Raw genomic sequence first — 15,183 nt, forward strand, 5'->3', positions numbered from 1 at the left:
AAAGTAGTAAAATATAAAGTTATAGTCATATTTGAGGATGTATATTTTTAACATTAGCATTTATTTTTCCATTTGGGAAAGCTGCAGGTTAAACATGGGAGTGAAAATGAATTCAGATATTTAAAATATTTCAGTGATAAACACTTACAGATAATTTTAGGTTTATTCATCCCAATTGTCAATTACCAATTTAGATGACTAGAATGGTGGGGAAGAAAATGGGCATTCCCTTTCTGGGAAATGCCATAATTATTAAATATTTTTAAACAATTAGAGGACTGTTACTCTCAATCTCTTAAGCATAAGAATTGGACCAAAGCAAGGTTGTTGAGAGTATGTTGTACACTGCATCAGCATAAAAACTATCGTTTTACTTTCAAACTAGGCTAATTTGTGCCGAATATGAATACATATTTTGAAATTTGATAACCTTGACTTCTTTCAGAATCTAGAATATTATTCTAAACTTTCCCTAGTATTTTCATAATTAAGTATTTTTAGGAGCAGTTAGTACTGCCAAAATTATATTTACTCACAGGTAAGTATTTGGCTGAAATAATTATGAAACTAGTATGAAATAATTATGAAACTCAAAGGTATTGAAATAGCAAAATTTTTAAATCCAAAAAATATGGTAAATAGGTACCTATCCATATTTACAGTAGGAAGAAATTTGAGAAAAAATTTATTTTTAGTTATCCTAATTACCTGTATGCTTAAATCCAAGTTTCGTGTTTGTATTTAAAATGTAATATCACAAATTACTAAAACATTTCCTTACGTAATTGTTTTTGAGAAAAAAATGAAAATTAAAATATTGGTTAGATTAGTAATCTCTTTTTAAAAAAAAGGGACAAAGTCGTGTCGGAAGGTTAGAAGTGTGAGATAACTGATTTTTCTTTAAACTACCAGGTACTGACATTCATTAATAACTGTTTTAGTAAAATGAATGTATTGTGTTCCATTTGCCAGGATCCATGCTCACTATAAAATACATTGATTATGAAACTAATTCCATTATTATTCCTTAGAACCTTTTCTCCCCCATGGTAAGTTCTGGAGCTCCAACATGTGACTTCACAAAGGACATTGAAGTGGGTTGGTCTTGATTTAACTACGTTTATAAGACTTGTTTTATCTGAGCTAGTGGGAAATTTGTTTTTGTACTCACAGCTTGTTTCATTTCCCAGGATTAGGCATAAATATGAGAACTGCATTTTAGAATTTTGCAATAACCTTCTTGTAAATATTAGTATAAGGATCCTTAATATTTCCTGAAGTTCCCAGATCATTAACAGAGTGTGAGAATAATTTTTCTCATATCCCACTTTCAAAAATTCAACCACTTTGGAGCTCCGAAACATACTATTGGAGGAAGGAAGGAGTCTAAATAAAACCAGACTTGACTTTTTAAAGTTCTGTGTTTATAATCTTGGTACTAAACACTACATTTACTGTGGAGATACCTTGACTGCTCGCACCAACGGTTATTCTTACAATAATTACGTATGTGTGGTCTGAATTAAAATCCACCTAGAACCTTATAGTTTAAAAACGAGGTTGTTTGCTTTTTCTTGATATTTGCTGTAAATATCTTATTGCTCATATTAAATAATCTTTCTGTAGATTATGCAGGATAGTATTTTAGAGTAATAAACTAGACCTAGAACCTATTCTTCAGATTGTTACTTTAGTTTACTTATAGATACTGTGTTTGGTACTATAAAATTAGGTTGGTCTTGAGAGGGAAGATACAACTTTCTGTTAGAAGTACATTTTATATCATAATACTTGGGTGAAGTAATTGCCACTTTCAAAAGTCTGTACTTTTTCTTGGGCACCTGGACAGGAACATGAACTGATGGAGTTCTTTATTATACAGTTTCATTGAAGATTTTAAGTGTCAAAGCGACCCTAGAAACTTAATTCTTATCTTTTAAGATATTGCAGTCATAACCCTAAAACTGTTGCTTCTTTAAGCTTATCTCTAGGTGCTATAGACTTCTGTTGGATTTATATGGGTTATATTAGGTTAGAGGATTTATGTAAGGTATGTTCTAAAGGAACATTTTTTTTTCTGTGGATTGTGCATGCAGGAATGTAAGAGGGGTATGTTGCTTCTGTGAGTGTTGTGTGTATATGATTTGAGTTGGATGTAGAATCTGTTGTGACAGGTTTTGGATTTCTCTGACTTTGAATTTAAAATGATCATTTACTGGTTATATTATTTCACTACCACCGAGTTTTTAATGTGATTCCTACAAAAAGAGAAGTTTTAATATTGATCATGAGATTTTTAATTTATAACATACTTTTTTTAAAGGTTATTAGTTTTTATCCTAGATAAAAGTTTAAAGTTTTAAAGTTTTTATCATAGATAATAGTTCTGATGCTTTGAATCTCACACATATTTACTGATAATAGGCACTTTAGAAGAGAGACTTCAAATTTATGAAGACATTAGTAAGCAGCACCCCAGAGCAATTTCACCTAGAAGATTACCTTTGAATCTTGCCCCAGGTAATATTAGGATATCTTTTGTAACACTAATCATTACTTGTTCAAATTACTCAACGCCAATCACATTTTAAAAACTTGTTTCTGGAAGAGAGCACACCAGTCTTAGGGGTGGGAGTCATCAGTTATTAATTTGTTATATATATGTTGTTAAGAGTATTTATGTTGGTTTAGCTTTATGTTGATTTTAAGTGTCAGAAGTTATCTATATAAAATGGTTTTTCTTATGTGACTTTAAAAACTAAAAACCATATTTAGAAGGTAAATTAAATTCCATAGAACTGATGAAAAATTATATGTGAGGTATTGTGATTTAAGTGGTAAAAGTTTTGAAGTTCTAGATTTTCTTTTTTAGGACATAAATTCAGAGAGTTGTGAATTCTTTGTTCCTGCCACAGTGTTTAAGAATGTCGTCAATCCTGTGCAGGGCCCTCTCCTCAGAGTTGACCACATTCCTGAATTTAGCTTTTTATCATTTTTGTAGAGCCATGTATTTTGTATCCCTAGAAATAAAAACAGAAAACCCCATTTTGTACTTTAGGTAATTTGGAGCACTGTGGTATATACTCTTATGATTTGTTTTTATTGAACAATAGTGTATTCATGACCTTGATCTAAATTGTAGTGTGTAGCTGAATTCATTTGCTATTGAGCTTATAAGAGGTAGAGTATATTAGCTCTTGAGATAGTTAATGACTTCATTGATGATTTTATGTGCCTTTTTCTTTTTTTGCTCCAGCTTCCTTTTAAAATTATTGCTAACACAGCATAAATCAAAATCACATTATTTACAGTTTAACACAATACAACATACAGATCTCATTGAACACATCTGTATTCCAGAAAAAAAATTTTTTTTGAAATATTTCCTTCTAGAAGTTGCTTTAGATTATTTCCATCATTTTTTTTTTTTGACGCTTTTTTTTCCAATTAATTTTTTTATTTTAATTGGAAGCTAATTTCAGTGTTGTGGTGGTTTTTGCCCTACATTGACATGAGTCAGCCATGGGTACACATGTGTCCCCCCATCTTGAACTTACCTCCCTTCCCAGCCCATCCCTCTGGGTTGTCCCAGAGCACCAGCTTTGAGTGTCCTGCTTTATGCATTGAACTTGCCCTAGTCGTCTGTTTGACATATGGTAGTATACATGTTTCAATGCTGTTCTCACAAACCATCCCGCCCTTGCCTTTTCCCACATAGTCCAAAAGTCTGTTCTTTACATCTGTGTCTCTTTTGCTGTCTTGCATATAGTTTTTTAAAAAACTTCTGCTGTCTTGCATATGTTTTTTAAAAAACCAAAACTAACCATCACAAATTTAACGTGTTCTTTGGTAATGCAGGCTGTATACATCTGATTTGTCTACACAGTTCTTTAAAGGTGCCAATAAAATAGAAATCCATCCAGTTCTCCTTGCCTGCTTTAAAAACACGTAAATCTAAGTTTTAAGTACGAGGAGAGGGTTCATTTCTTACCTCTGTATATAGAGCTGAGTACATATCATATAATAGATGCATGTATGACTGGTTGACTAATACTTGGTTACCAATTTTAATAGAAATACCAACACTGTGCAGGATTTGAGGACCTGAGAGTTTTAGAAGGTATCATGTGCCTTTTTCTGAAAGTCATCTTTTTTTTTTAGTTGCAAGTGCTTTAGATAATGAATTATTTATTAAGACTTCTGGCTTGTCTTTTGAAACAAGTCAGACCTTAGAAAGCTAATGTGACTTAAAAATCTCTATCCTAAGCATAGGTGAGGAGGGAAAGTGTTTTCTTTTTTGTGTGTGATTTTTTTTTTTTTAATTTATTTTTAACTTTTTTATATTAGGGAATGTATTTTCTTAGGCATTTTCTCATTTACAATGGAAATGTTTGTTTAAATAATTGCGTTGTTTTCCTTTTATCAAAAAGTTAATGGAAATTAAGAGCTTTTTAGTAGACTGACTTTAAAAATATATGCAATACCTCTTAGAAATGTATTGGATTAGACAGTAGATACAAGTTTATTTAAAAATAAATAGTGCCTCTCAGTTACATAAATGATGAATAGTATTTCTCTGATTCTCTGTTTTGTTTTGACTTTGTGAACTAGGCAAATTTGCTAATGTTTTCAAGGGAACATTAAGTCCAAGTGGATATTAATAGGCTTGGTGGGGAGAGTGCCAATGTACTGAGATATTTTTCAGTCAGGTGAATTTGGGAAACTTGGTTAAATGTAGCAGTCAGGTTTCTGCAGGATTTCCTGGAACTTCCAGTAGATACATTGTGAGTTTCCAAGGTGGAATGTACTGAGCTTGGAGGAGCATTTCCCTAGTAAAAAAGTGTTTTCTGGAAAATGCTTGGACTCACATTTCTGTATCTTCTTTAAAAAAAAAAAAACAACAACAAAAAACAGTAAAGCAACTTGTCGAAATGTAGCTCACATACCATAAAATTCACTTTTTAAAGTGTGCAGCTCAGTGTTTTAGTATCCCCAGGGAGTTGCACACCCATCATTACTCTCTGGTTTCAGGAAATGGTCATCACTCCAATAAGAAAACTCATACCCGTTAGCAGTCACTCCCAGCTCTCGCCCCTGCACCAGGCAGCCGCGGTCTAACTTTCCGTGCCTGTGGACTTGCCTGTTTTGGACATTTTGTGTAATTGGAGTCATACCGTGGGTGGCCTTTTGTGTATAAGGTAGGAAATAGATTTTTACTGAAAGATAGCCTGGAGCCAGCTTTGACTGTAAAATGTGATCTAGGTTAAAATGGAATGATTCTGGACCCTTTAGGATGTTCTGTGTTTGAAATGCTAAAGGGGTCTTTTTACAAGCACGGCCTTAGTTGAGGGCTCTTGAGGGCTTGGGCTTCAGGGTCAGCAACCATCATGTGAGGTTCTAACATAAACATGTGTTTACAAAGCTCTGGGGACCATATATAAAATTATGCAGCTACTTAATTGAACCTGTGCAACAGGTGACTACTTCATGAAGTTTTTTTGCCTGCTTAGAAATATTTTTATGTGTCATAAGAAAGGTATCTCAGCATCACCAAAGGCAGTAAGATGTTTTCCTAGAAATGTGATGGGACTTGAAGATACAAGTTTTGAAAAAGGCTTTCTGGTTTTTAAGTAAAAAGATTTATTACCAACAGATTAGTGAACACAGCCAAAGTCCTGAGGAGATTCTCCAACAGCCTGAAAAGTGCTATGAAAACAGAGCTTTTCAAAATACCTAGTTTAATTCATCGTGATGTATTAGTCTTCACTGGCCAAGGAGGGAGAAAGAGGGAAGGAGATGATCCAGAGTATTAAACAGAGAATGCTCATCACATTTTGCTCCTATTTTATTTTTGTTTCATTGGATTAGTTTTGTTTTTTACTGAGATATAATTGACATATCGTATGTTAAGGTGTATGAGGTATTGATATAATATACATTTATATATTCCAATATTACCACTGTAGTGTTAGCTGATACCTCCATTAGGTCACATGATTATCGTTTCTGTTTTGTAGTGAGAACATGCACCATTATTTAGAATAAATTTCCAGGTTATCAGATACTGTCTGATCTTGCTTTTGTTCACTATTTTAGTGGTGGTTTTGGGGAATATCAATTTTTATGTGAATCTGCTACATCTAATGAAGAATTAGCATAGCGTCTCTGAAGATAGAAAACTTGTTTTACAAGCTGCAGTTCTAAATAGGCACATAATAATTGATAGTTTTTTTTTTCCGCCTCTAAAGGAAAGCCTATGGGAGTCCTAGTAATTAGGAAGAAGGGAAGTTATTTTTGTGAATAAGTTTGTGAATAAGTTTTTCTTAATATAAAAAAATACATTTATGAGATGGGTAAATAGTAATTTGGGGATATAGTGTGTGACTGGGCAGTTGAGTAGCAGTATAGGCTTCTGGTTTAAACACTGTGTTCATATAGTTCCCAATAAAAGGGTCAAAACGGGCTTCAACTGAAAGGCCTTCTGCATGTCTCTGTCTTCTGGCCACCAGGGTTGCTTCCCCAGAGACAGCCATTATGACTAGTAGATGGTGTACTCGTCCAGAAATAAATTGTGCGTATGCAAGCAAAAGTATGTGTGTGAGGGCTTATGTGTAATTTTCCTTTTTCCTCTCCCTTTGTACAAAAGGAGCATAGGTTGCTCTGTACCTGGTTTTCCTTTTCACTGGACTCTGTCTGGAGTTCAGTCCTGTATCAGTACAGAAGACCTTTTGCACAGCTGGAATAACAATTTAATGGGAGAAGAGGTTTTAGTGGGTACTTGAGAAAGGAATGCCTTGTTTTTTAAATGAGATCTTGCTAGTATCCTCTGAATAGGTTGAGATGAAGAGTTTTTAGAGTAGCCTCTGACATGAAGATAAAATGCCTATTGTCTCAGTCGATAATAGTGCATGTGGAAACACTTCTGACTTTAGAAATTCAATAGCTGTTAAATGTCAATGCGTGTGATGGTAGACAGCATTTATTGAGTGGTTACTGTGTGCTTACACTCTATACTTTTCATCTCATGTGAGCCTTGAAAGAGTACTCTTGAGGCTGGTGGTGGTATCCTCATCTTTGAGTGGATAATGTCACACAGGAAGTAAGCAATAGGATCTCTGACTGCCTAGCACAATATTGTTAACCTTTGTTTTATATCAGAGCAAGTGCTGGAAAGATTTGATTTCTAAAACTAGTTTTTATTTTTGAGGAAATAATCATGTATATCCAACCCAAAGTGATATTTTCTGTAGTTTTGGCATACTTTGTATATAATCTTTTGAAAATCCCAGGTTATCAGTTCCGTTCAGTCGCTCAGTTGTGTCTGACTCTTTGCGACCCCATGGACTGTAGCACCCCAGGCTTCCCTGTCCATCACCAGCTCTCGGAGCTTGCTCAAACTCATGTCTATCGAGTCGGTGATTCCATCCAGCCATGTCATCCTCTGTCATCCCTTTCTCCTCCTGCCTTCAATCTTTCCCAGCATCAGGGTCTTTTCCAAGGAGTCGGTTCTTCGCATCAGGTGGCCAAAGTATTAGAGTTTCAGCTTCAGCATCAATCCTTCCAAGGAATATTCAGGACTGATCTCCTTTAGGATGAACGGGTTGGATCTCCTTGCAGTCCAAGGGATTCTGAAGAGTCTTCTCCAGCACCACAGTTCGAAAGCATCAATTCTTCAGCGCTCAGCTTTCTTTATAGTCCAGCTCTCACATCCGTACATGACTACTGGAAAAACCATAGTTTTGACTAGACGGACCTTTGTTGGCAAAGTAATGTCTCTGCTTTTTAATATGCTGTCTAGGTTGGTCATAGCTTTTCTCTGAGCAAGTGTCATGGCTGCAGTCACCATCTGCAGTGATTTTGGAGCCCAAAAAAAAAGGCTGTCACTGTTTCCATTGTTTGCCCATCTATTTGCCATGAAGTGATGGGACCAGATGCCATGATCTTCGTTTTCTGAATGTTGAGTTTTAAGCCAACTTTTTCACTCTCTTCTTTGACTTCCATCAAGAGCTCTTTAGTTCCTCTTCACTTTCTGCCATAAGGGTGGTGTCATCTGCATATCTGAGGTTATTGTTATTTCTCCCGGCAATCTTGATTCCAGCTTGTGCTTCATCCAGCCCAGCACTTCAAGGTTATCAAGACTGCACAGGGTTATGAAGATTGCACAAAATTTTACTCTGGGTTAAATATATATCATTACTTCCTTAAAATCAAAAATAGTTTCAGAGATAAATCTTTCCAGTACTTCCTCTGTTACAAAGATTAGAGATCATCTGACAACAGCCTTTATAAGTAACAAATCTTGAACCTGTTTTTATGTTAGATAAATTTGTAATCCAATAAAATTTGAATTTCTCTTAATTTTTATAACATCTGTAATATGTTGAGTATGCATGTTTTGTTCAACAGTGTTAGTCACAGCAGATAAAAACCACTTGGGTTGTTGAGTATTTTGGTAAAATGTCATGATTTCATAAAGAAGCATTAGGAAAATTCATTTCAGTAGTCTTACATTAGCTTAAACCATTCATGACCTATATATTTTTTTCTTTTGCATGGCCAGATCCATGCTCTTACAATTGTTAACCCTTACTGTCAAAAAGTTAGAGCCTTCATATTTAAAATTAATTTTGTTTTTCAGTTCTTTCTGCTTTTAAAAAGTGATACTGAAACTTTTTGGTAAGGGTTTAGCAATAATAGGAGATGTATTTACTTAATGTTACAAATGGGGTATTTATTTAATTCTAATGTTAGCATGCCCCAGGACACTGATGTCTTATGTTTGTTATTTTACTTAATTATCCATCTCGCCCACTAGAATGTTAATAAGTTCTATGAGGGCAGAATTAAAAAAATTTTTTTTGTTTTAATCACAGCTATATCTTGGATACTTGAAACAGTGCCTGGCACATAGTAGGTGCTTGATAGATGATTGTGGGACGAATGATGGAGTAAAGCATTAGTTGATCTGGAAGACATTTGTAAATATGTTAGTGTTTAAGAAGGTATTTTGACTACTACTTGCATACGGTGCTGGTCACAGTAGAACCCTTTTCTAAAGTTTGCAGAGTGCCTTCTGAGATGTCAGATAGTAGGGTTGAGCCTGTGCTGGTCAGTGAGATTAGGAAAGGTAGACTCCAGTACTCTTGCCTGGCAAATCCCATGGACGGAGGAGCCTGGTAGGCTACAGTCCATGGGGTCGATAGGAGTCAGACACGACTGAGCGACTTCACTTTCACTTTTCACTTTCATGCATTGGAGGAGGAAATGGCAACCCACTCCAGTGTTCTTGCCTGGAGAGTCATAGGGACGGGGAGCCTGGTGGGATGCTGTCTCTGGGGTCACACAGAGTCGGACACAACGGAAGGGAGTTAGCAGCAGCAGCAGACTGCATAGTAGGTTACTCTTCCTCAAAACTGCCTAGTTATTTTGCTTGCTGGTCTTTTGAGATGTTACTTGAAGATATTTTGAAGCTATATCTAGGGGAAATAAATGTGCCAACTGAGATATTTGGTGTTACACTCTTTGGCAGTAACAAACAAGCAATGCTAACTTTTTGGGTTTAAACGTTGGATAGGGGAATTGTTGTTGCTGAAGAAGTTTTATTTTTATTTATAAAATAACTTTGAGAGCTGTTTCCATCAATTGAAGTTTAACAAAGTACACTTTTATTCCTAGGTGAAAAATTTAGAGAACTAATGGATAAGTTCCTGAGGGTTAACTTCAGTAAAGGCTGCCCGCCCTTGTTTACTACTTTGAAATCTCTGTATTACGATACAGAAAAGGTAAAATTTGGTCTTTATTCAGTTTTGCTGTAGTCTTTTTACTCACTTTATTATAGAAAGAGATTTTCTCTATTCAAGTAATGGTGTGCACCTTAGCTTAATAATAGATGAACTGAAATTATATGCATGTACTATAAGTAGTGTCAAAGGAAATGTCAGTCTGAAATTTACTGAGTAAGGGGCTTATAAGAACACTAAAAGGTTATTGTTTTTAATGGGTATACTTTTCTAGTGGAATTTTATTAATAAATTTGACATATTGTCACCAAAGGTCTATATTTAACTGTTTCACGATTAGTTATCTATTACTTTATAGTGTGATTGTGGATTTTTAAATTTGTATGCTTGCTTTTAAAGTTAGAGCATGGGTAATTGTTAGTGGAACAATAAAATCTAGGCACTATTTTAACTAACAGGCTACATTTTAATAAAGATAGGTTTAGCTGGTTTTCCCATGAAGAGTCATCCTTCTGCTTTTTAAAATTAGGAAATAGATGTGGTTTTATATTAGAAAGATAATTAGAAAATTAGAAGTTAATAGAAAATAAGTTATACTTCTATTTCCAAGTGTTGCTTCTTATTAAGATCTAAAACTCTTGTGTAAACAGTTTTTGAAAGTTGAATGGATAAGGAAGAGACTTTATTAGAAGAGCTAAATATTTTTAGTTAAACCTCATCACTTTACTTAGTTGACCGGTAATTATTTGCAACTTAGCATAATTATGAATAATAAGTTATTCAGAAAGGTCAGTGGTAGGTATACCGATTGACCCTTTCTTCCTTCGGCAGCAGGTTCATAAACAAAAGGCACGACTCATAATATCTAGAGGGGAGTGGCTGAGGCTGGCTCGCAGAACTTCTGCACTCTCTTCTGCCGCTGTGCACCCAGTCTCCTTGTCAGCTGGTCACATCCCCACTTCTAGAAAGATACCTATAGTGCCTGATCAGTAAGAAAGTATCATTTGCATTAAAAAAAAAAAAAAACCAAAAGACCTTATAGTTCTTTTAATGTCTGTAGTATACTTTATTTGATCGTTATGGTATTGCTGTCAATTTTTCTCCTGTTGTCTTATTTTTTTTGAGTGATTGATTTGTATGAAAACATGGAGCAGTGCCTAACAGTGGTTTCTGTAGGTTATTTAAATTAGCATTTGCCAAAGTGCTTCTTTTACTCATTTTGGCAAGGTTGACGAAGAAGAAAGAAGAGATGAAATGTCGGCAGTGTTAGTAATAAAGCGCATGTGTGTAACTGTCTTACAGCGAGTATTGAATACAGCAGTCCTTTCAGAATCTGTTCCTCTTAAAGCTGTCAGTGAGCTTTCCCTGGCTTTCTCAGTTTTCATAAGAGGCATAGACTTAAAACAAAAATCCCTTCAGTACTGATCCCAAATTACCATCATAAAGGTATTAAGCATTTGTTGATACTTTATAAATCTTAGAAATTGCATTTTTAAAGAAGGCATTGAGGATGCGTTGACCTGTACAGGAACCCGTGACATATATCTTTAGTGTTAATTTTTAAGCACACAACAGGAATGTTTACCATATGTTTTTGATGTTTGAATTACAATGCAGAAATTTGAGTTTAAGTTGTCAGAACTTAGTATATTTTTTTTAAAAGTGTACAAGTATGGGAAATTCTTCTCAAATCATTTTGGCTGCATATATTTGTGATTACTCAAAGGGACATTTTAAAAATTTGCATATTTCTAATCAGCAGTGAGTCCTGATTTTTAGCAAGGGCTGCATTTTTTTTATTTAATAAACTTTTTTTAAAAAGTACTTATTTTTGACTGTGCTGAGTCTTCCTTGCTGCATGGGCTTTTCTCTCGCTGTAGGGGGTCGGGGGCTGCTCTCCCTTGCAGTGCTCAGACTCTTCGTTGTTGTGGCTTCTTTTGCTGCGGAACGCAGGCCCTGGGGTGCTCGGGCTTAATGGTTGTGGCTCCCAGGCACAGGCTCAGTAGTCGTGGCTCTGGGCTTAGTTGCTCCCAGGCATGTGGGATCTCCCAGATCAGGGATCAAATCTGTGTCCCCTGCATTGGCAGGTGGATTCTTTACCTCTGAGCCACCAGGGAAGCCCCTCCAGGGATGCAGGACTCTTTTTAACTCTTGAAGGATTTCAAAGAGGTTAAGGATGATGAACAATTACAATTGTTTTAATTTGTAAAATTCCAAGACTAAAAAAATAATCCACGACAGGTACCATGGAAATAAAAGATTAGCCTTTGAAGTTAGCTTAGGATATAATACAGTTGTAGAAAAGTGTTTTAAAAATGTCTCCAGCATTTTAAACTGTGAATGCACAATTTAAGAGCAATTTTCATGTAATTCCTTTCCAAATTTTTTTCCCTGTGAATTTATTTGTGATGTATATATGTAGCTATAGTAATTTTGACCATAAAAATTTTGTTTCTCCACCTAGCAATTTCACAGGGACTTCATGTTTTATTGTGTAGTCTTTGATTTCTTCTTTTTCATAACAGCATATGGTCTTTTATTAAAATCATACCTCTAGTTATTGAACTTTGCTGTTAAAAAAAAAAGTCTTTGTACGCATAGTTTTTACTTAGGATTTTTCCCCCCATAAATTCTCAGAATAAGTTAATGGGTAAAAGGTATGAACATTCTGTTATTCTTGGTAAACACTGATATACTGATTTCTATAAGGCTGTAAACATCAGTTTGTATTGCCAGTAGCAAAGGTGTGTGAAAGGTTCACTATTTCCTCACCAGCATTAGGCAGTGTTAAATATTTTCTTGTGTTTGCTTTTCTCAGAAGATTTTTTTCTTTTAAATATAGAGAAGCTAAAATTTAATGTAACCAGATTTGTTGATCTTTATTTCTATTGTAGAACTTCACCTGTTGTTTTAAAAAAAGTTTGGAAAGTCCCCTTCGTCTCGAGCACTGCTTCACAAGGTGGGACGGGAGGGAATTAGGCCACCAGGGGGCATTTTGCGGTGTCTGGAGACTTGATTGTCACTGTGGTGGCGGTGTGCTGCTTGATACTTCTGCAGTTCAGAGGACAGCCCCTATAAGAAAGAACTGCATTATCAGCAATTGGGCTAGATAACCCTTTGTTATTAGGGGCTGTCCAGTGTATGATAGGGTGTTTAACAGTGTCCTCGGAGAAGGCAATGGCATCCTACTCCCGTACTCTTGCCTGGAGAATCCCAGGGACGGGGGACCCTGGTAGGCTGCAGTCCATGGGGTCGCTAAGGGTTGGACACGACTGAGTGACTTCACTTTCACTTTTCACTTTCATGCATTGGGGAAGGAAATGGCAACCCACTCCAGTGTTCTTGCCTGGAGAATCCCAGGGACGGGGGAGCCTAGTGGGCTGCTGTCTATGGGGTCGCACAGAGTCGGACACGACTGCAGCAACTTAGCAGCAGCAGCAGTGTCCTTGGCCTCTGCTGCTCGGATGTCAGTAGCTTACCCCCATTAACAGCTTTATTGAGATACAGTTCTCATACCATAAAATTGACGTATTTGAAGCTTACAGATTCACTGATTTTTAGTATATTCAGAGTTTTCTAACCATCAACATGATTTTAGAAACCTCCCATTCATATTTGCCCACTCCCACTCTCCCAGTCAGGCAACCACTAGTTTACTTTCTGTTCATGGATTTGCCTATTCTGAATATTTCATACAAACAGAATCAAACTACAGGTGGTTTTTTCTCTCTCTAGTGTCTTATACTTAGCATTAAATATTTTCATCCCTGTGGTAACATGGGCACTTCTCCTCTTATGTCTAAATAATGTCCCATTGTATGGCTGTAGAGCATTTTATCTATCAGTTGATGGACATTTTGGTTGTTTGTATCTTTTGATTAGTACCCATATTGCTGTGAACATTTGTGTAAAGTTTTTTGCATGTACACGTTTTCATTTCTCTTGGGTGTATATACTCCAGGAGTGGAATTGCTAAGTCAAATGCTAACTGCATGTTTAAACTTTTTGGAAACTGTCAGGCTCTTTTCCAGTGTGCTGCTCCCATTTTACATCCCCACAAGTAGTCTATTAGGATTCTGATTTCTACACATCCTCACCAGCGATCCACCTGTTACTGTATGATGTTTGATTCTAACCTACATCCTAGTGGGTGTGAAGTGGTTTGCATTTCCCTGATAACTGATGATTTTAAGCATTTTTTCAAGTGCTTGTTGGCCATTTGTATATCTTCCTTGGAGAAATGTCAATTCCGGTTCTTTGCCCAGTTTTTAATTGGGTTATTTATTTTTTATTATTAATTTTAAGTTTTTAAATATATACTAGAAAGTTTCTTATCTGACATATGATATTTGAAATAATATAAATATTTGAAAATATTTTCTACTCTTCTGTGGATTGTCTTTTTCCTTTCTTGAAAGTGTCTTGATAAACCCCATTTTATCTTTTTTCCCTTGTGTTGCTTGTGCTTTTGTGTTGTATATTAAGAAACCGTGTCCAAATACGGGGTCGTGAAGATGTGTACATGTTTACTCCTGAGTTTGTACCTTTGGTTCTTATGTTAAAGTGTGATGCATTCTGTGTTCATTTTTGTGAGGTGGGAGTCCAGCCTCATTCCTTTGCATTGTCTGTCCACTTTCCTACCACCATTTACTTTTTTTTCCCTTGAAAGGCTACATAGCCGTGTTGAAAATGAGTAGACCGTGGATGTGAGGGTTCGTCTCTGGGCTCTCTGTGTGTCCACCTTAGGCTGTATCACACTGTCTTGCTTACTACAGCTCTCGGGTAGTTTTTTAAATTAGGAAGTGTGAATATTCCTTGTTCTTTTTTTTAAATCTTCCTTTGGCCATTAAGGGTTTATTTTCATTTGAATTTTAGGATCAGTTTTTCAGCTTCAACAGAGGCCAGCTGGGATTTTATAGGGATTGCTTTGAATCTGTAGATCACTTTGGGAATTTCCATTATGGGAACTCCCATTTTCATCTTAACACAAGTGTTTCCATCTGTGAACATTGGTAGTCTTTCCATTTATTTAGAGTGTCCTTAATTTCTTTGAACAGTGTTTTGTAGTTTTCAGTATACCTCTTATACATCTTTCGTTAATTCATTCCTAAGTATTTTACTTTTTTATGCTATGCTGGGTAGAATTATTTTCTCTTTATAAGTTTCAGGTGCACATGTTGAAACTTACAGAGCCAGTTATAATTTGATGTCCGTGTACATTGTAATCTGTTCACTACCGCAAACCTAGTTACCACCCGTCAGCATACAGCTGAGCCCCTTCACTCATTTCACACTCACCCCAACTCCCTTCCCTCACTAGTCTGTTACCTGTATCTATCAGTTTTTGTTTTATTTTGTTCTTTTTTAAAAGTCTGTGTGTGAGTGAAATCATGTGACATTCGTCTCTCTTTGACTTATTTCACTTAGCATAACACTGTCGAGG

General features: G+C 35.8%; 1 protein-coding gene across 34 annotated transcripts in view; it reads left to right on the forward strand.

Annotated features, from left to right (window-relative positions):
• NAA16 (N-alpha-acetyltransferase 16, NatA auxiliary subunit) overlaps nucleotides 1-15,183 on the forward strand; it is a 64,916-nt gene that overhangs the window by 20,294 nt on the left and 29,439 nt on the right. For 13 of the 34 annotated variants that reach the window (XR_015137802.1, XR_015137803.1, XR_015137804.1 and 10 more), the window contains one exon: nucleotides 9,676-9,782. The exons of 6 other annotated variants lie outside the window; for them this stretch is intronic. Coding sequence is in view for 7 of the 28 variants with exons in the window: in XM_086328789.1 (XP_086184915.1) it covers nucleotides 9,676-9,782 (107 nt within the window). In the remaining 21 variants the exon portion in view is untranslated. Of the gene's footprint in view, nucleotides 1-2,424; nucleotides 2,521-9,675; nucleotides 9,783-15,183 lie in introns of those variants that run through there. 15 more of the 34 variants (XR_015137807.1, XR_015137800.1, XR_015137801.1 and 12 more) reach the window with 2 other exon arrangements.

Source organism: Bos grunniens, chromosome 12, assembly GCF_055505025.1.
Source record: "Bos grunniens cultivar Pamir isolate PY7600 chromosome 12, Bosgru_T2T1.0, whole genome shotgun sequence".
NCBI lineage: Eukaryota > Metazoa > Chordata > Mammalia > Artiodactyla > Bovidae > Bos > Bos grunniens.